The sequence below is a fragment of the Felis catus genome, chromosome F2 (assembly GCF_018350175.1).
Source record: "Felis catus isolate Fca126 chromosome F2, F.catus_Fca126_mat1.0, whole genome shotgun sequence".
Classification (NCBI taxonomy): Eukaryota; Metazoa; Chordata; class Mammalia; order Carnivora; family Felidae; genus Felis; species Felis catus.
In genome coordinates, this window is record NC_058385.1 from 73,501,103 (window position 1) to 73,522,704 (window position 21,602).

The 21,602-nt window shown below is 37.9% G+C and overlaps 1 protein-coding gene across 7 annotated transcripts in view; it reads left to right on the forward strand.

Annotated features, from left to right (window-relative positions):
• Positions 1-21,602, forward strand: part of EFR3A (EFR3 homolog A) — a 102,098-nt gene that overhangs the window by 45,291 nt on the left and 35,205 nt on the right. For all 7 annotated transcript variants that reach the window (XM_045049795.1, XM_045049793.1, XM_045049792.1 and 4 more), the window contains 7 exons: positions 2,859-3,008; positions 3,576-3,713; positions 6,528-6,606; positions 11,212-11,347; positions 13,025-13,192; positions 18,078-18,192; positions 19,148-19,199. In XM_045049795.1, coding sequence (XP_044905730.1) covers positions 2,859-3,008; positions 3,576-3,713; positions 6,528-6,606; positions 11,212-11,347; positions 13,025-13,192; positions 18,078-18,192; positions 19,148-19,199 — 838 coding nt within the window. The remainder of the gene's footprint in view (positions 1-2,858; positions 3,009-3,575; positions 3,714-6,527; positions 6,607-11,211; positions 11,348-13,024; positions 13,193-18,077; positions 18,193-19,147; positions 19,200-21,602) is intronic.

A 21,602-nucleotide genomic window follows, 5' to 3' on the forward strand; every position in this document is an offset into this window, starting at 1 on the left:
ATATAAACTAGTGTAGGTGAAATGTGTTTGTGATATCCATAATATTTATGAAAGGGTACATTTAAGAAGTTCAAAAATTTATTATTTATGGTGTCTTATTTTTAAGTATTTACTGCCCCCTAGTGAAAGATTTTGTCTTGTGAACATATTTTCATGTATCATTTTTCTTTAATATTTACAAAAAGAAATTTGAAGTTTTGTAAATACAAGTGAAAAGCCTTGGGGTACATTTTTTAAATTCTGGGTCTTCCCAGAATTGTATGATATTTGAAATTCCGCAGTGACATTCCGTTTGAATGCTGAAACAAATGAGTAAACTAAAATGCTTCTAAGATACTTACAGGGTTTGATTTTTTTTTTTTTTTTTTTTGCCGCAAGTAAAAGTCCTTTTTACTTTTTTAGGTTTTTTTAAGGCATATTAGTATTCCTATTTAGCTTCTCGCGTAGTTACTTATAATTTCCTTTATTTTTAGCAAAACTGTATCAAATAGAATTCAGGGGGGCTAGAATATGGGGCTGAACACTGTTACGATTTTCTTAAGATATTTGACTTGTAGAAATGGTTCCCACCTGTAAAGTTGTACATCATAATCGTAAGCTCTAATTTCCTGAGCAGCCTTCAGTTAAGGGTGCAATCATCATCATCGTCATCAAAATGATGAACAGTAGTAGGGGCAGCTAACGCTTACCGGGTAACTACTGTGTGCCAATTTACTTAACATTTTATCGGCTAAACACGGTATGTGAATTAACTCATTTAGATCCTTATAACATTCCTGTGCCCCAGGCAAGTTCTATTTTACTGATAGGGAACCTATAAAATTCCTTTAAGGTCATGGCTGGAATATATTGGTTAGGCCAGATCTATGGGTCTTGCTGTGTCACGAGGCGCCGACCCACCCTCCTCCTGGCGTCTTGTTTGTTGCTGTGCTCTGTCCCACCTTTGCTCGGTCTTCTCATCAGCCGGGGGTAGCAGCAGGCACACGAAGCAGACACTGTGGTAGTAATGCTGGGCTTGCCCACTTGTCGTAGCTCTGTAAGAGTCTCTCGAGACTTTGTTTTAGAGAGTGGCATGTGTAGGTACAGCTTTGAAATAGGCAAAATCTGTCTTTTTTTTTTTAATTAAAAAAAATGTTTTATTTATTTTGGGGGCAGAGAGTGAGCAGGAGAGGTGCAGAGAGAGGGGAGCACACAAAATCCGAAGCAGGCTCCAGGCTGTCAGCACAGAGCCTGATGCGGGGCTTGAACTCACAGACCTTGAGATCATGACCTGAGCCAAAGTCGGACGCTCAACTGACTGAGCCACCCAGGCACCCTGGCAAAATCTGTCTTTATGTCTCCTGTTCTCTCTCTTATCTGCTCAGTATCCTGTTCTCCATCTGCCATTCCTGAATGCCTGTGTTATATCCCCATGGCTTTGTAAAGCATGGTCACCCCCTTCCCGGTATCTTTCATTCTTTAAAACCTACACATTTTGGAAGACTGCTGACTGAGCTGAATAAATCTCTGTTGATGAGTATTTCCAGTAGTAGCAAAAAAGGAAGTAAATAACAGTCAAACTGGGCCCAAAGGAAGTTGTTTTTTGAGCAGTTGGGTGACCAGGTTAGCACTGTTTGTGAGATTTTTCCTCCTCAGCTTTTGTATCCTATTTTTTAGTCATTTTTCTTCTCATTCTTAAATCTAAAGGCTTTTTTTTTTTAACGTTTATTTGAGATGGAGAGAGTGCAAACGGGAGAGGGGGTGGAGAGAGAGGGAGAGAGGATCCCAGCAGGCTTCACTTTGTCAGCGCAGAGCCCAATGTGGGGCCCCAGCTCACAAATGGTGAGATCATGACCTGAGCCAAACTCAATCTACTGAGCCATCCAGGTGCCCCAACAGGATTAAAAAAATAAATAATTAAGAGTGAGGAAGAGCTTGAGGAAGTTGAGGGTTGTGGGTGGGGAGGGGAGGGGAAGGGAAGGCAGCCATCTCGCACTGTGTGGGTAGATCTTCAGTCACCCATGGACGGGTGTGTTTAAAATGGCTGAGCTGTTTGTACTCGTGTCGGGATAGCTCTCATGTGTCACAATACCTTTACGGGAACCAGCTTAGTTCTCTATCTCCCTGGACTGCAGGAAGGGAGAGGCCCTTTGGGAGAAACCTGAACAGGTCTGAGGAAGCACTGAAAGGTGTTCAGGAAGAGAGAAATCCTGTTTTTACTCAGCTTCCGAGATTTCTAGGCAAAAAAGGAAAGAATCTAGTTCACATTAGTTTGGATTATTGTTGTCCCTTAGGAAGGCCTAATGCTTTTTGATTGCATTCTTTTTTATTGAAAAATAATACATAGATTTGATATTAGTATATCTTATAGTCCCTTTAAACTTTAAGTGCAGATTTTAAAAAGATGTTATTCAAAGTAAATCTTGGGGTGCCTGGCTGGCTCAGTTGTTAGGGCACGAGACTCTTGATCTTGGGGTTGTGAGTTCGAGCCCTGCATTGGGGCTAGACATTACATTAGTAAATTAAAAAAACAAAAAAATAAATCTTTTTTTGGAACTGCCATACCTCTATCTTAGATTTTTGAGATTTTAATTTTTTAGATTTATTGTGTTATTTTCATTTTGTTGACTTGAGATAATATTTACTTGGTCTTGATTCTTTTAACTAGACAGCCAGAGCAGACGTATTTAAATAACTTTTTTGGGAGGTGCCTGCAAGGAGCCTGCTTGGGATTCTCTTTCTCCCTCTGCCCCTTCCCCATGCACGCTCGCTCTCTGTCTCTCTCTCTCTCTCCCTCCCCCTCTCTCAAATAAATAAACTTTAAAATGTTAAAAATAAATCATTTTTTTTCATGACACATTTTTTTTTCTTTTTTGTAGAATCCGAATTGCTGGAATCAGGGGTATTCAGGGAGTGGTTCGCAAAACAGTTAATGATGAACTTCGGGCTACCATTTGGGAACCCCAGCACATGGACAAAATTGTTCCATCCCTGTTATTTAACATGCAGAAGATCGAAGAGGTTGACAGGTATTTAATAAAGATTTTCAGGTTGAGGGTGTGTTACTTTTGTACATGTGCATGTGCGCTTGCTTGCCCGATAAGAAAGTTGTGTCTTTAGTGTTACGTAAAGAGTGGTCTCATAAATGCGAGGGAGTTTAAATATGTGCTCTCTTGAAAAATTACTCATCTTTAGCGATCACATTAGGCTTAGTGGACCACAGATTATTACTCACACACTTAAGGTTTTATTTCTTTTAGAATAAATTTACACTTGCTGCTGATTATTGAGCATCCAGTCGTACTAAAAGCTGCAAGTGTGAGAAGTAGAAGTTCTAGCCAAACATCTGTTATTCTGTAGACCTCCAGGATGCTCTAAGGTGGTTAGATCTAACCAAAATAATAATGGTAATAATAACCGCTATTCACCATTTTAAACAAAAGGTTAGGCTGTGTTTATTTCCTTTATTCTTCTAAGATATTTGGGGATAAAGAGGAAACATTTGCACATTGCCGAGGACTCCAGTCTGTTAGCTGTTACAGCTAGTGTCGGAATTCTTGCATACGGTTTTCTTCATTTCTCCTTTTCTCCTCCAGTCGCATAGGCCCTCCTCCTTCTCCTTCTGCTGCTGACAAAGAAGAGAACCCTGCCGTGCTGGCTGAAAACTGCTTCAGGGAGCTGCTGGGTCGAGCGACTTTTGGGAATATGAATAACGCTGTTAGACCAGTTTTTGCGTAAGGAGTTGATATTGTCCTGGTTATTTGTGATCGTGCCATGTCAATTCTGTGCTAATTCACTTACAGAGGACACATTTTGCTGGCATGAGTGCGTTACTGATGGAAAGTGTAGCATTGTGGGAGGGGTATAGGCATGAGTCGGCCGCCGTATTTTTGAGTGTCGTTCCAGCACTATACCAGCCTTTCCCCTGAAAAATGAAATCCAGTCAGTGCTTGATGTCATATGCATCATTCATTGTGAATTTTTCTCCCAGGCCTTGAGATGCATATGCAGAGTAAAATATTCAGCAGTGTCCAAATGTGATGTACCTCTTTTTAGTAACTTCTGTGGTCATTTTTCCTAGTCCCTGGTTCTGTTTCGTGGCTTGCTTTTTCCCGTGGCTGGATTGCCTTAGTGCACATGCACTTCTCTAAATTTCATCTTACACCTGGTGACTGGTCAGAGCAGGGCTATTAAATATCTCATGGGTACTTAGACTCTCCCCCCAGGGAAAATACATGTGTGAACTTTTGAATTTCTCCACAGAAACATTATTGCTTAAGCCTTGTTGTCAAGTCATACGGTCATCAGATGATAGATCTACTGTATAATAGGCTGTGCAATTTCTGGCCGTGTTTGCTAGTCTTTTGTTCATCGTTTGCCTCATCCTTTTCCCTTCCCAACTAATAATGTCTTCAGAGACATGATTTGACTACCGATTAGACTATGGTATTAGACTTTATACAGACTACGGGAACATATGGAATTCTTTATTAAAGGCAAATATTTAGGTTAAAGTTGAGCTTTAGTTAATAAGAGTCTATAAACCACGAGATTGTACTAAAAATCATAGAATCATTAGATTTCCAAAGGGATCTCTGATTCTTCCACTGCCTGAAAAAGAAAAATTGAGATTTTGTGTTTAATGACTCTGTGGACATATGGAAATGCTACTGAGGAAATAATCAAAATGATGTCAGCTGTAACGAAAGGCAGATTTATTGTTCAGTATCCAGACATGCTGATTTAATAACGGAATTCTGGTTTTTATGTTAATACTCTTATTAAGTGAGAGGTACTCTATAAGGCCTTAAAAATCTAGAGAGAGATTGTAGAAGAAAGAAGCTACTAAGTTAACTGTGCTTGAGTCGGGTAACCTGAAGTGGGCTTTATTTTTACTATGTAGAACTTAGTGGACTTAAATCCTGATCAAATGTTAATTAATTAAGTTTTTAATTAAATGTTAATTATATATTAGCTATTAATTAGCTAATTGAATAGTAAATGCCTAAGATACCATGTATTTGGGGGAATAGATACATAAATAAAACTGTCCTCGTCTTCAGCAAACTTTTTTTTTTAAGTTTATTTTGAGAGAGTGCTCTCATGCACACGTGTGTGCACAGGGGAGAGGCAGAGAATCTTTTTTTTTTTTTTTAATTTTTTTTAAATGTTTATTTTTGAGAAAGAGAGAGAGTGCACACGAGTGGGAGAGGGGCAGAGAGAGGGAGGGAGGCACAGAATCCGAAGCAGGCTCCAGGCTCCCAGCTGTCAGCACAGAGCCCTATGTGAGGCCCAAACCCAGAAACCTCGAGATCATGACCTGAGCTGTAGTTGTTTTACGTCTTCTCCCTTTTTACTTCCTGGCTCCTGGGCTCTCTAATGCATCATTCATTCCTTTGCTTCTCTGTGCTGTGTTCTAAGGTACTTTTCCAGATTTACTCACAAATTCTCTCTTCCTGCCTAATTTGCTGTTTAAACTGGTATTTAGTTTCTAGTTTGGCCCTGTATCTTTTATAAGTGAATGTTGTATTTGGTTGTTTTTTTTTTTTTTCAAATCTGCCTGTCATCTTTGGTAGAATTTTATTCCATTGTCAAATTTTTATCACCTTTTTTTTTTTTTTTAATCTTTAAACCTAAAAGTGAACTTATTTTAAATTTTGAATCCATTAATTCCAGTGATACCTCCAGTCCTCAAAGAAGAGACTCTGCCTCTCCTTCAAAGTGGCTCTTTAAATCCTAAGTTTGAGCTCACGTTCAATGTAACTTTTATTTGTGGGACTTCTTTGAAGCCTGGATTTGTGGTGTTTCCTCCATAAGAGGCTGTATTTTGCTTCTGCTGAAGGCGCAGGCACAGGTGTTCTGCAGGCATCACTTTGAACTACATCCCTCAGTTTTTTGATCCACATGGATATTGTGAATTCTGGTAAACCACAGTGAAAGCCTGAGTACTGGGTGTATGGTTGAATTCTTTGGAGAGAATTCTATGGTTCCCCTCAGAGCCAAGACCAATGCGTGCTAGTTTCTTGATAGTTTTCTACAACAGAAAGTTCCCTGAGGCTGTCATCATTTAGGGGTCCTAAAATGATGCAGGGATTTCTGGTCTAATAGCTTGCCTTTCCTGAGTGGGCCCTAAGCTTGCTCTCCGGTCTCCTGTGTGTATAACCCTTTACGTCACTAGCTGTCAGCCACCAGAGATCTGAAGATACGCCTAGGACAGCTGCTGACTTCACTGTAACTTAACCTCTCCAGATTCTTGCCTTCTGCGGGGTTTGAACTGAGGGACTTTCCTTTCTTGCCAGCTCATCTAGGTATTTCAGAGTCATATATTCCAGCCTTTTTATTGTTGTTGTTTTTATGAAAGGATCTTTATTGTTGTTGTTTTATGAAAGGATCTGGCAGTTGGGGAAAATGTATCATATTTCTGAAAATGGAGACATGAACTTTCTTTTAGATAGTATTCTTATGATAAGCTTTGCATATTGTCAGCTTCTAGAGGAAGAAAGCAGAATCAAAAAAGAAACTCTTAAACTAACTTTCTTTAATTACAGGCATTTAGACCATCACAAACTATGGGATCCCAATGAATTTGCAGTTCACTGCTTTAAAATTATAATGTATTCCATTCAGGTAAGAATTGGTTAAGTATTTATCATATTTATATAAGTAATTTTGTTTTTGTATTGATAAGCATACCATTAGAGGTAGGTATACAACATGTTCTTAGTTTCGTTTTTTGCCTCATTTTAATTTACCACTTATTTTCTTATTTGTCAAGATGAAAAGATATTTAATAAAAAGTAAAATATCTTGTGATGATGTTTATGGTGCGTATATTTAAATATATTGTGTATTTATGTTTCACTGATAAACTGGTAACGGAATTGAAATTCATTACAGCAGCATATAGCTGGTAATAATCACTAGCATTTATTGAGTTTATACTGTTAGAATAGTGCATGTATCAACTCCTCCAGCCTTTATAGAACCTGACGATGAGACACTCGACTCGACTGCAGAGGACCACACCTTAGATTTCCCCAAAACCTGAACAGACCCAGGGAGCTCTTAATTCAAGTGGGGATTTTAAGTCTTTTTTTTTTTTTTTTTTTTTTTTTTTACACAATCCACATTTTTTTCTGCTTTAAAAAGTCATCCTTAATTCAAAGGAGATATGGTAGTAAGAAGCAGCATAGCTTTTACTGTAGGTCATACGAATATTTGCATCCTAGATGTGCTCTTTACTGGTTGTGTGAACTTGGGCAAATTATTCAGTCCCTCTGAGTTCGAGGTTTCTCGTTTCTGAAACAAACAAAAATTATATTCAGGCACCGGATAATTCATTTGTATTTTAAAATAGAAGTACCATTTATGAAGTGCTGGCTGCACTGTGTCCTGTGACTCTGCCAGTAACCTATATGCTGTCGTTTGATCCTCATTTTGGACAGCAGTAGGTGTTGTTATTATCCCTCCTTCGCAGATCAGAAAACTAATCTTTCGAGAGGTCAGATACCTCACCCATGGGCACGCAGGTAGAAAGTGAGGTCAGGATTGAAACTGTGGCCATTCTGTTCCACAAGTTTTGGTCTAAATCAACCAAGCATTAAGTTAAAGTTAGCCTTCCAAATGTGAGTTTTCGATAAGTGGTAGTTACAATAAAGCTGGTTCGGATGTGGTAGGATAATTTTAAAAATTTACTTTCTGCTTTTATTGGGTTGTAATTGATATATAACATTGTGTAAGTTTAAGGTGTACAACATAACGATTGGGTATACGTATATATTGTAAAATGATGACCACAGTAGTTTATTCAAGATCCATTGCCCCACATAGTGTTTTTTCCATCTTGTGAGAACTTTCTTGTAACATTTTATTATTTTTTTATTTATTTTTTTAAAGTTTATTTATTTTGAGAGAGAGCAGGGGAGGGGCAGAGAGAGAGGGAGAGTGAGGATTCTAAGCAGGCTGTGCACGGTCAGTGCAGAGCCCGATGTGGGGCTTGAACTCACAAACTGTGAAATCATGACCTGAGCTGAAATCAAGAGTTGGACGCTTACCCAACTGAGCCACCCAGACGCCCCTTATCAGAACTTTTGAGATTTTTTTAATTTAATTACTTAGTAGGTTAGAAGTTGGTCTGACAATCTGTGGACATAATTAAGACTATTCTCCTGGTCTTTTGTAGTCTTGTATTTCTTCATTTGCCCTCCTCGTTCACATTTTGTTATTAAATTGTTTTTGCAAGAAGTAAATTAATAAAGTGAAAAAAACTTAGGGAATTCAATGAACACTTGCTGATTAAATGTTAAGAAACTGCTGACCCGCAGCAAATTTTGGAAATAGCTTTAAGTATAGCATATGTTTTATGAAGTCCATTAATCAGTTAAATGGCCGTACCTAGTAGAATGGGAATTTGTTTGATAAAACTATCCTGATATAATTAAAACTTCTGGTAAAATTGTTTTCATTGCTGTTTACCTTAGAATTGTTTATAGGAATCATTCTTAGGTGACATTTCAAACTCTTTCCGTAAAATATTGAACTAGCTAGTCTGACCAGAGTTCATATTCTTAAGGGGTTACAATAGACGTAGTTTCAAATCGTCTCACATATAATAGGACATTTGTAGCAAAGGGAGAATATTTAAAGCTCATCTTCTGTTCTAAATTGACTTGTTAAAGGTAATAAGATGTGGTGATTAAGAACCAGGCCCTGAAGTTGGACCAAGATCCACAGCTCGGCCTCCTTAGCGTTTCTGTGTGACCTGCTTCACTCGCGCCGTGAAGTGCACCGAGTGATTGGGGTTGGCTGCTTCCTGGTGTGGATAAAATGTGATAACACGTATCTGGTGTTCAGAACAGTGCCTGGCACCTGCTTCTGAATCAAGTGTTTTCTGTTGTCATTATTGTTATGCTTAACGTTGTAATAATATGTGATCCCAGGAGTCACCAATTAAACAGTGGTAGTGGCTAGATTGAGCACATTTCCTGTGAGAGACACAATTTTAGGTTCTTTACACAAACAAACTCATTTAAGTGCCACAACAATCCTATGAAATAACTGTTTTTATTTTCTAAATATTGTAGGTGAGGAAAACTGAGGTACGGAGAGGTGAAGTAGTCCTCTCTCTTTTTTTCTTAAAGTTTATTTACTTTGAGAGAAGGAGCGAGCAAGTGTGGGCACACAAGTGGGGGAGGGGCAGAGACAGAGAATCCCAAGCAGGCTCCGCGCTGTCCATGCGTAACCCGCAGCCCGTCACAGGGCTGAATCTCACGAACGTGAGATCATGACCGGAGCCGAAATCAAGAGTCGGACGCTCACTAGGCCACCCCAGCCTCCGGACGTAGGTGCCCCAAAGTAGTCCTCTCTTAAGTTATAAGCTGTTAAGGTATAAAGTGATGGAGCCTGAATTTGAATTTGGGCAAATCTGACACACTTAGCCACTCTATCCTGTTGCTTCTTAAAGCTACTCATACATTAATATTGTTTTAAAATTCCCTGTGAGGTGAGTTGTGTGGCAGGTACGGGATAGCCCAGTAAACCAGCATCAGAAACTCACAACGCGAAGTGTAATCCACCGCATTGCTGTTTGTGCTCCTTTTCCAAGGTGGTATTCGCAAGCGGTTGTGAACAGGTGCTTTGCTTTGCTTTGCTTTGCTTTGCTTAGAATAGCCCTGCTTTATGTGGTGATTAATACTCACTCTCTGAAGTGTCCGGGTTTGGACAGATCAAATTGCCATCCTGTTAATAAGACAAACTCTTACTTGAGTGAGCTTCATGCATCAGAAGCACCCAGCTTCCCGTGTGAGAAGTTCACTTTTGTGGTTTGCGTTAAGTTTTGGCGTTCCTCTTGTTTTAACATAGCAAAAAGTAAAGGTGAAAATGTTTACCTTGGGTTGTTGTAAAAGTAGATGTGTTGTGACAGAAATGCCAGAAATACTTAGAGACGAATTTGGTTTTACTGATAGAGATGAAGAAGTTTTTTGTTTTTTGTTTTTTTTTTTGCTTTTGAGCAGAGTAGCCATAATGTGGGGCTAACATAATACTGCTTATTAGTATAAAACCACCCATTCCAAAGGAGAGGAAAAGGTGACCAGTCTGAAAATTCAGAGAGTGGTGAGGCCTATCAGAAGGCAAACACAGACCAGGAGATTCAGGGCCATAGTCCTTTTTATTTGTTTGTTTTTGTTTTTTTACAACTGGGTGGTAGACCCACTCATGACTCCTGGGTATAGTTATTAATTTAAAAAAACACAGCTTTGCTACTCTGTTAAACAACAACAAAAAAGAAATCGAAGAGTATGTAAACACTTTCTATATATTCTATTTTAGATTTAAGTCCCAGTAGCATTCATTGTGATTGATCAGATTTATCTGTGATAAAATTTCCTTTGTAAATTATAAATCTCAAAGCTTCTGATATCTCCTGGATTTAAATTTAATCAGGTGTACATTGATACCATTTTCCTTTTGATACTGGCTTTTGATGAGATGGAAGTTTTGACTGTTTAGCATTAGATATCCATAAGGAGAAATAATATATATCGTGTTTGGGGAAGAGAAAAGTGCTATAAATGTCATAATCTTGTTTATTTTTAAATACTATATTTGTTCTATTGTCAAATTATAAGAGTATATAAATGCCTTTGAAATTACAGAGAAGTATGAAGAGAATAAAAACCTCTCATGAATCCTGGCTACCGTTGATATTTAGGTGTATATAATTCTAGTTCTCTATGTATTTTTTTTTTTAATTTTTTTTTCAACGTTTATTTTTGCGACAGAGAGAGACAGAGCATGAACAGGGGAGGGGCAGAGAGAGAGAGGGAGACACAGATCGGAAACAGGCTCCAGGCTCTGAGCCATCAGCCCAGAGCCTGACGCGGGGCTCGAACTCACAGACCGCGAGATCGTGACCTGGCTGAAGTCGGACGCTTAACCGACTGCGCCACCCAGGCGCCCCTCTCTATGTATTTTTAAAGAAACATTAAATTTTATTAAGCATAGTATTTTGCAACTTGTTTTTTTTCATCCAGGGAATTATAAATATTTTCCGGTATCTCTATTTGTTCTTAAAAAGCATGGTTTTTAATGGCTCCATATTGTTTCGTAACACGAGTCCCAGCCTCCTGTAATTGGACATTTAAGTGTCTCATGGTTTTTCACTCTTTGAGAATTCTGCCAGTGTGCGTATAACTGCTCATACGTTTTTCTATACTATCTTGCTTCTTTTAGGCTCAGTATTCTCACCACGTAATTCAGGAAATTCTAGGACACCTTGATGCTCGTAAAAAAGATTCTCCACGGGTCCGAGCAGGTATCATTCAGGTTCTATTAGAGGCTGTTGCCATTGCTGCCAAAGGTTCCATAGGTGAGTGTCCACCAAAAAAAACCCACAAAAAACCAAAAAGCTCAAATAAAAAAATTAATGCATTAATCTGTTCCAGAGGTTTTTTTAGTAGGTATAGCAGTGTATGGAAGACTCTTTAAAAATACCTTAATGTGTGTTTTTTTTTAATGTTTTTAAGTGTGCTGTAATTTCTCTTGAAATTTTGGGGTCGCATGATTCTCAGACTTCTTTAGTGTACATGCGAGCATTTTCCTCCATATCAGCTTCTCCTTCCCTTCTTCCTTTTTTCTAATAAAGATTTTTGAAAACCAATTATATGTTACACGTTTGGGAGGATCTAGGTTTAAGACACTTATGGTTTACTTGGAGTTAGACAACTCTCTCTAAGGCTATAATTCAAGGCAGAATTTGTTCACATACCGTAAGAAAACCAGAATGCAAACCAGGAATGGAGAACAGGTTGGTAAGAGCAAAATCTTATGTAGCCCGTTTGGCTAGAATGTGTGGTAGCATGGAGGAAGTCAGAGAAGTTGCTTTAACGTTGTGTCCAGGTCATGGACATAATTATACCGTTGTTTTTATTACTGTAATCATCAAAGATATGTAATAGGATAGATCATTCATCTGGCTGCAAAACGTAGGGCACTTTGGAAATAACAGGTGGTTGTCATCATTGTAGGCACTAGGGAAAGAACTTGACCTTGGAGGGCAGCACAGGAACGGGAATGTAAACAGGATTCAATAACTGACTGACTACAGGGGTAATAAGGAGAAGGGTCAGGTCATGTCATTTGAAGAATGGAAGAGTCCATAGTAGAATTACTGAAGTTAGAAGGAGAATCTGGTTATGGTTTCTTTGCTTCAAAATCAAAGTAGAAATACATTAGCTACTCAAAAACTCTAATGCTCATTCAGTGTCAGCTAGGGAGTGGGCCTTTTGGATATGGACTTTTTATTGCTCATCTTGTAATTTATCTCAAAAAGATGAAAGCAGTCGTTTAGCTGGAAAGTTACTTAATTTGAAATATTAAATGAAACATATGTTGACTTATCACATTACTGTCTATTATGTGCAAGGTACCATGTGCTAAGCTGTGTACATTTAAAGAAGTATTTGAACGTGGCTCCATGTCCTAGATAGAGAACATTGTAATTAAGAGTTGAAGGTGGACATAAAAACACTGATTAAACTATAGTGTGATAGATGCAGTGACACATATGTGCAGAGTATTTATAGAACTGAAAGCAGAGAGCAAATTTCATTGACTTGAATCTGATGAGTTGGCAAGTGTCTAATAATGGAGGCAAATTCCTTCTTCAGCCTCAAAAGTTGCAAAATGAATTTCCAACATTACAGTGGGCTATAGTACCGTAATCCCGTGGATTCTGACGCAACAGTTAAGGTAAATATTGTCCTAATACACATTATTTGTCTACTACACACGATTATATGGATGGAAAGTTTTTGGTAATATTTATATGCACATACACATTTTGTGTGGTTTGTACCAGAGGTTCAAACGGTGAGTTGCTCAGAGATGCCCAGTAAATGTTTGCTGGAATAACTAGGAAACTTTCTTATTTAGGTGTTTCTCATTTACTTTTTCACTACTCTGGAAATACCAAAAATTTTGAGAAATAGGAGAATGGTTTCGAGTACATAATACTGGAAAAGCTCACAGTAGTGTTCATTTCCAGGACCCACGGTGCTGGAAGTCTTTAACACCCTACTGAAGCACCTGCGTCTCAGTGTTGAATTTGAAGCAAATGATTTACAGGGGGGATCTGTAGGCAGTGCCAACTTAAACACCAGTACCAAAGACAATGATGAGAAGATTGTGCAGAATGCTATCATCCAAACAATAGGTGAGTATGTTTCACTTTTCAAAACCATCGTGTAAAATCGTGATTAAGAAAGCTCTCACTGAGAGTGGTCTCTTATGGTACATTAGTCAAAGGTGGATGAATGGTAGCTTAGACTTTTAAAAAACTTTATATTCAGAAAATAAGCAAACATAAGAATAGGACAAAGAACACTGTATACCCTTTGCTCAGATTCATCTGTTAACATTTTATGCTATTTATTTTACCATTTACTCTCCCTGCATTTCTCTGTGTGTGCACACATGCGTGTATATGTGCATATATACATATATGTCCATATACAAATATAGACATGTAGAGAGAGGTAGGTACGTACATCCTTGTTTTTTTTTTCCTAACCCATTAGATATTAAGTGCATATACACTGTGGTAAAACACAGAGTATTTTTCCAAAAAATAAGATATTTTTCTTATATAACCAGAGTACAGTTATTAACATCAATAAATTTAACATTGGTGCAGTACTATAATCAAACTTCTATATTTCAGTTTTGTCATTTAACCTAATGTCCTTCAGAGCATGTTTTTCCTTAGGTCTAGGATTCAGCCTAGGATCATAAATTGCATTTATTTGTAATATTTCTTTAGTTCCTTTAGCCTGGAACTTTTCATTTATGAAATGTGAGTTTTTAACTGTACACCACCCCCTTTGTAAAAAGAAAAAAAAAAATTCCCATTCGGGTTTGTCCAGTGTTTGCCCATGGTTAAGTTTGTCTGTGCATTCCTGGTTGGATGCTCCGTAAGAGAGAAAGTTCTTCTCAGAATGTTACATACAGAGGTGCACAGTGTGCTTTTGCTAGTCATTGGTGATGTTCGTTTTGATCGCTCAAAGTGTTCTGTCTCTCTGCTCTACGGTTTCTGTTTTTATCCTTGCAAATAATAAACGGTCTCTGAGCATATACTTTTAGACCATGCAGATGTTCTGCTTTTCACCCAGACCTCCCCCTGAGTTTAGTAACCGTTCATCATTCCTACTGAACCAGTCTTTACAGTAATGTTGCAAGTGGATGGTCTGTCAGGTGGCACTCTGTGTTCTGTGGTGAGCGGTCCTTTTTTCTCCCCTGTGTATGTAGGTAGGAGTGCAGGTATTTATATGTTGGTTGGTATGAGCTTACGGACTCGTGTTTTCATGCTGCATAATTCATTCTGTATTATCACATCTTGGTGCTGAAGTTGTCCCAGATTTGGCCAGTGGGAACTCCCCTCTTTCCAGGTCTTCCTAACATCCCATTTCTTTTGAGCACCACCTTACTGGTTTAAGCTGTTAACGACTCATTTTATATTTCTTGCCCCAGCCATGGAATCCATCATTTCTCAAAGAGCTGTGGTTTCTTTTAGTGAGGAGTGGTATTAGAAACCAAGATCTGGTACTCACTGACACCCTGGGCTTTAATTTCGTATGTCTTTTGTTGTTGTTGTTGTTGTTGTTGTTGTTAAACATGGTTAATGTACAAAGGGTAAAAGAATAAAGAACTTCAAAAAAAACAAAAACCAAAAAACATGGTACACCTGGGTGGCTCAGTTGGTTGAGCGTCCGACTTCGGCTCCTCGTGATCTCACAGTTTGTGAGTTCAAGCCCCACATCGGGCTCACTGCTGTCAGCACAGCACAGAGCCTGCTTGAGATCCTCTGTCCCCCTTTCTCTGTCCCTCCCCCACTTGTGCTCTCATAAATAAATAAATAAATAAATAAATGAATGAATGAATGAATGAATGAATGAATGAATAAATAAATAAATAAAACTTTTAAACAGCCATGAGAATTTTTGGGGGGAAATAAATGATTTGACTGTATTTAAATACAAAGTAAAGTAAGCAAATTCCTATTCTACTTGAACCTCCTCCTAATATCTTTAGAATTTCCAGATCACGTTTTAATGTAACTGTGTGATTGCTATAACAATTTCAAAATTGAGTTTTGTTTCTGGGACTTAGCACCTAATTTCTGATGGTTACTAATGGTTTCTGCTAAAAATAGAGTCATATATAAATTTATTCTGGAGCCCCGGTTGTGCCTTCTTTCTGGGTAATTTCCCTTAGAGTAGGCTACTTATATTTATACTAGTCCTTTGGAATGTTTAATACAAAGTTTATTTTTTTTATTTTATTTCTAAAGTTTTATGGACATGCATATGTGCATTATGGGTCTGCATTCTGCACTTAACTGTTGAGCGTGTATATACACCAGGCCCTGTACTAGGGCTTTGTGACGCATGTGACTCTCCCCTTGTGGATGAATATGGTTTATCTGTTTGGTGTAGTACCTGTTTGACCTAGCTGTGATTTTATCATGTGCGCAGGAATCGTCTTCATGAGGGCAAGGGCCCATGTGTGTCTTATTCAACACGCTGACACATAGTAGGTGCTTAAGATTTTGGGGAGTGAAAAGATCAAATAGAATGGAGGCCAGTATTAATTACCATGGCATCTCAATACAGCAGAGACATTCTAGATGTTGCTTAAAGCAATTTGATCAGTGTATGGTAAACCTAGCTTTTATGATGACTCTTAAATTTATTTGGCTTGTTTATGGATTTTTATGATCTATTTTTTTTTAACATTTATTTGTTTTTGAGAGAGGGGGTTGCAGAGTGCGAGCAGGGGAAGGGCAGAGGGACAGAGGGAGACACAGAATCTGAAGCAGGCTCCAGGCTCCGGGCTGTCAGCACACAGCATGACGTGGGGCTTGTACTCTGGATCCATGAGATAGTGACCTGAGCCAGAGTGGGACAGTTTACCCGACTGAGTCACCCAGGCGCCCCGGATTTTTTGTGATATTTTAAGATAGTATATCAAATCAATTCTTGTCTTCACAGAATTAAATTGTGACTTCTGACTAATTCAGTGTTACTGTTTCACTCTAGAATATTTAATTTATTGTTTTTCAAGTACTTTGTTACAAAATAAATATACAGCAGACACAAGCAATATTTCTGTGATATAACACATTCAGAATAACATGAAAATTAAAACATGAGAGAAAAGAAATGCAGTGTGGCACGGTGAGTAAGATTCGTATTCAGTCACTCCTGATTTCCTCAGTATTTTCTTTGAGAAGTTCTCAGCACTCTGGTACTTATCAGGTCACGTGGATCATGCTGTTGGACTAGGGAGCAGGGCTGCTGTGCCTTTGGCACTTGAAAATGCGAGGCTGTTGTCAGCTCCTTTTTTTATGGTAATCAAGAGTGCAGCTCCCTGCGGTGTTCCTCCTGGGGGCTCCTTAGCACTTCTGCTGGGTTCCCATACAAACAGTGGCTACAGAGAATGAGTTCCTTTCAGGACTGTCCTCCCAGTTGAGTCTGTTGGAGACTTCCTGCCCTTGTGGTAATGACTGGCTTGCTTGGAACAGAAAATCAGTGTCTGTTTTTATACGGTGATTAGGAACATATCTAATTGGGTTCTTGGAAAGTTAAAGGACCTTACAGGGAGGGAGGAGAGTGTAATAATAACATGGGCTTTTTTGGAAATGAATAGCCCTCACCCAGGCCTTAATGTTAGGTGTGTAATTTTTTTTTTTGTTTGAGGGCTAAACCTCTCATTTCCTCACTTCCATGAGAGGCAATGAAGGTTCATAACAGTACCTAGACTCATCAGGTTGCGTGAGGATCCAAATACCTCTTCTTAAATATGTGCTCTTGAAGTATTAGAATGATATACTTTATATAGATTGAGCCGTGTTAAGATCATGAGATTTTTGATTGCTGAAGTGTATGATAATGGGGAAGGACTTTATCCCCAGATCCAATCAGATGATAAATAGAACAGTTTGAGTTTGCATAGTTTGTAAATTCCAGTAATAGAAACTGAAGAGTTAAATTGAGAAACTATTCTTCAAGAAATATTAAAAATGAGAAGGTTTTTATAATGATTATGTTGCATTTTAAGAACTGAACAAAACTAGCATGACTTGATACCTGTTCTGGTCTTTCAAAGAAACAACAAAGTTTGAAGTTTGAGTAAATGATAACTAAATGTCTTACTTAAGTCTTTTACACTAGGAAGTAAACCATTAAAAGCCACAGCAGATAAATTTAAAATATCCACAAGACCTAAGAGTGCATGAGAAAGATGACAAGTAAATAAGTTATTACTATTTTTTTTGCATTAGTTGAGTTATACGTATTGAATTAACCCACTGGGTTAAAATGTAAATCTGGTTCTTTGTAATGACATTCTACAACATCTCAGCAATTTTTAGGAAGCCAGAGTAGTGACCAAATTTTTTACTTCTTCACCAAAATTACCAAAATTGGCCTAATTACTGACTTCCTTACCAGAAAAAGAAGTTAAGCTCACAATATGCAAACAAGAATTTCATCAGAAATACTACCAAAGGTTTCTTTTTTTCCGTCCTTTTTCTAAAGGTCCAACTCAAATCGATGATGGTTTGCCACTGTAAACTATATGCAAAAGACTGTCAGACATTTACTGTTTTATCTAAGTATCAGTCTGTACTGCACATCTTCTACTATACGCGATTAAGTGATTTCGGACAAAAGAAATTAGAATACCTTTGGAGTTAGGGGCAGCTGGGTGGCTCAGTGGGTTAAGCGTCCGACTTCAGCTCAGGTCATGATCACATGGTCCGTGACTTCGAGCCCCGTGCCTGGAGCCTGCTTCAGATTCGGTGTCCCACCCACCCTCGCCCCTCCCCCTCTCGCTCGCTCGCTCTCTCTCTCTCTCTCTCTCTCAAAAATAAAATTAAAAAATTAAAAAATATATATTTTTAGTGTTATATGTAACCAAAAGACATTGTTTTACCACATATTGAAAGCTTTGATTAAAAATGTGTTATGATTTTGTATTACAGAAAAATAACCTTTTCAATGTGTAAGATTTATCCTAACTTGATCCTAATATTTTCATAGGATTTTTTGGAAGTAACCTACCAGATTATCAGAGGTCAGAAATCATGATGTTCATTATGGGAAAAGTACCCGTTTTTGGAACATCCACTCACACTTTGGATATCAGTCAACTAGGGTATGATTATGTAGTTTTCCTATGTTCTCAGTGTATAAATTTTAATTTAATCTTGGGTGTAATTTCATTGTGATGTTATAAAATGTTTCTTTTTTAATCATTAGTAATAAAAATCCTGTGGAAAACATTGTTTTTATGGCACTAGATTGCTAACCAGTTGCATCAACATTGTGTGATTTTAGAATCAGTTTTCAATATATCATACATTCTCAAGTTTTCTATGCCTTCTATTGACTAGGTTGAAGGTTTATTTAGCTTGGACCCTGTCTATGTGCCTACGTGATGTAGGGTAACACTTCAGATTTCCTGTCATAATTTTAAAGATGAATGTCGCTTTTGCCGGAATGTTGACTTATTCCTAGAATTTTAGAACTGAGAGTGATTTTAAAGATCAAATGTTTTGGCTTCCTCATTTTATAGTTTGATTTGATTTTACAGCATGCTACAGCTTTAGTTTGTAAATATTTGTGTGTTTTTAATTTAATAAAGAAATGATAGTCTCAATTTGATTTATATTTCTTTGACCATTAATTAGATAACCTTTTCCAGTTGTTAGCTCTTTTTTTGAATCATCTGTCCATTCCTGCTTATTGATACATGTTAAATAGTTACTGTGTCAGTTATATTCAAGATAAATACATTCTCCAATTTGTAGCATCTTTTAACTGGGGTTGTTTCATTGTGGGCTCATATGATTGAATATCGTTACATTATTGGTCTGTTTTCTTTGAGAGCTAGCTAATAGCTTTTTAATTTCTGTTTGAATTTTTGTGTTTGTGTTTTACATAGAACTCTTTAATTTATATGAAATTGACTTGAATGTAAAGTGAGCCATGACTTTAGCTAGTATGAAAACAGTCTGTAACCAAAATAGAGTTTTAAAATTAACCAATAAAGGAAATAATGTTAATGTCAATAACTTAATAAGATAATACCAGTATTTTGTATATCTTAGGGATTTGGGAACCAGGCGGATTCAGATAATGTTGCTGAGATCTTTACTTATGGTAAGGCATTTAAGATAAGTGAAGAATACACTTCCATTATTGAAGAGGTTAAAAGAACAGCTTGACGTTATCAACATTTTTCTTGTACTGTAAGATACTATCTATTTATGGTTAGTCTTTCCCTATGGCTTATATTCTTAAATATTTTATTTTATTTTATTTTTTTACTGTTTATTCCTCACTTCTATCATCTTATTTTGACCTCCACAATGACAAAACATATAAAGGGTAGAAAGTATTGTGTTTCATACACGAAGATGCTTGGGCCCAGAGGCTTGGAGCTGAAGACTAGAACTCGAATGTGAAACCATGTTCTCGTTACAAATCAGGCCATTTCTTTCGTACACTGACCAAATAATGACTTCTTGTGTGGATAGCAATTCAGCTATAAATAGCTAAAAAGGAAAAGCATACCTAACATGTGAAGTCCTCTTAATATTTTATAGTAATTCTTTTCATCTTTGATTTGACTATCTAGAACAGACTAGGAGCTGATTATTTGGAATGTGTGTCCTTTCCAAATCTTTATCTTTAAAGATCTTTAAAATCTGTTTTAGGAAATCTTCATTATACACATGATCCCATTTTTTAAAAGAAATATTTCATACCTAGAGATTAGGAATATCTTTGGTGTTTCATTTTTAATTCTGGTTATTGTGCTTGCCTTACAGAAGTTTTCAAAATATGCCAACATTTATCAGTCCTTTCATATGTTTTGTGCCTTCTTATTTGTATGCTGTTTAAGAACCCGTACCTCCTCGGGGCGCCTGGGTGGCTCAGTCAGTTGGGCGTTCGACTTCAGCTCAGGTCATGATCTCACAGTCCGTGGGTTTGAGCCCTGCATTGGGCTCTGTGCTGACCGCTCAGAGCCTGGAGCCTGTTTCCGATTCTGTGTCTCCCTCTCTCTCTGCCCCTCCCCTGCTCATGCTCTGTCTCTCTGTGTCTCAAAAATAAATAAAAACATTAAAAAAATTAAAAAAAAAAAGAACCCTTACAACCCTCTTATGATACTAATGCATTTTGTTTATATTTTTTTATAAAAGTTTCTCAAATTTGGCTCTTTTTTTTAAAATTTATTTTGAGAGAGAGAGAGAGAGAGTGAGAGAGAGAGAGAGAGAGAGAGAGAGAGAGAGAGAGAGAGAAAGTGCATGCTTAAGAGCAAACAGGAGGGCCAGAGAAAGAGAGAGAGAATCTCAGGCAGGATCCATGCTGTCAGAGCAAAGCCCAGTGTGGGGCTCAGTCGCACAAACTATGAGATGATGACCTAAACCGAAATCAGAATCAGACACTTAACCACCTGAGCCACCCAGGTGCCCCTAAAATTTAGTTTTCCATAGCTGCATCTTTGAAGTTGATTTTTGTCTGTCATGTGAGACTTGGATATATTTTTAACTTTTCTAGGTGGGTAGCAGTTGTCCTACCAATTTCCTTGCTTACTTATAAAATCACCTCCGTCCGAGGGACGCCTGGGTGGCTCAGTCAGTTAAGCCTCTGACTCCTGATTTCGGCCCAGGTCGTAATCTCGCCGTTGGTGAGATCGAGCCCAATGTTGGCCTCTGAGCTGAGTGTGGAACCTGCTTGGGATTCTCTCTTTCCTTCTCTTGCCCACGTTCCCCTCTCTCCCTCCCTCTTTCTCTCCCTCCCTCTTTCTCTCCCTCCCTCTTTCTCTCCCTCCCTCCCTCCCTCCATCTCCCTCCCTCCCTCCCTCCCTCCTTCCCTCTTACTGTCTCTCTGTCTCTCTCAATAAATAAATAAACATTTAAAAATAAATAAAATCACCTCAAATTGTAGTAAGTGCCCAAATGTAAATGTCAGATGTTCATATTTGTAATCCTGAATGTAGAGATTCCCCACCTGGAATTTCTTTTGGTTTTAAGCCTTTTCATTAAAAACTAGTACCCTGAATAAATCATCTTGTCTCTAATCCTAATTGTACCACTTAGTCACCCGAATGAATGTCTATGTGGTATGGTTAAAATGTTTAATAGCATTTAAGTATTTTCTCTTTAAAAGCTTTAAATTTGGAACATGGAGATAACATCCGGAAATGTCAGAGCAAGTAATGAATAAAGTACAGCTTTCCAAAATAAAAATGTATTCCTGTTAACCTAAACTGTTTGCTTTAGAAGAAAAATTTGCCAATTTAAATTTAAAATTTTGAGGTCTTACCTGTACTATTTGCTACCTAATACCTTGTGTCCATTTAGTACTGGCTACCTGTCCCATAGATTCTTAACCCTCTCTGAGCCTCTTTTCTTCACCAAATGGGGGTACACACTGATGCCTGCCTCATAGGGATGAGGAGAAGATGAGGTTAATACTCATACAGTACATCTTTAGATTCGTGCCTGGCACATGGTAAGCATGTGCTTGTATTAATTTTATTCTCTTCATTATGGTATT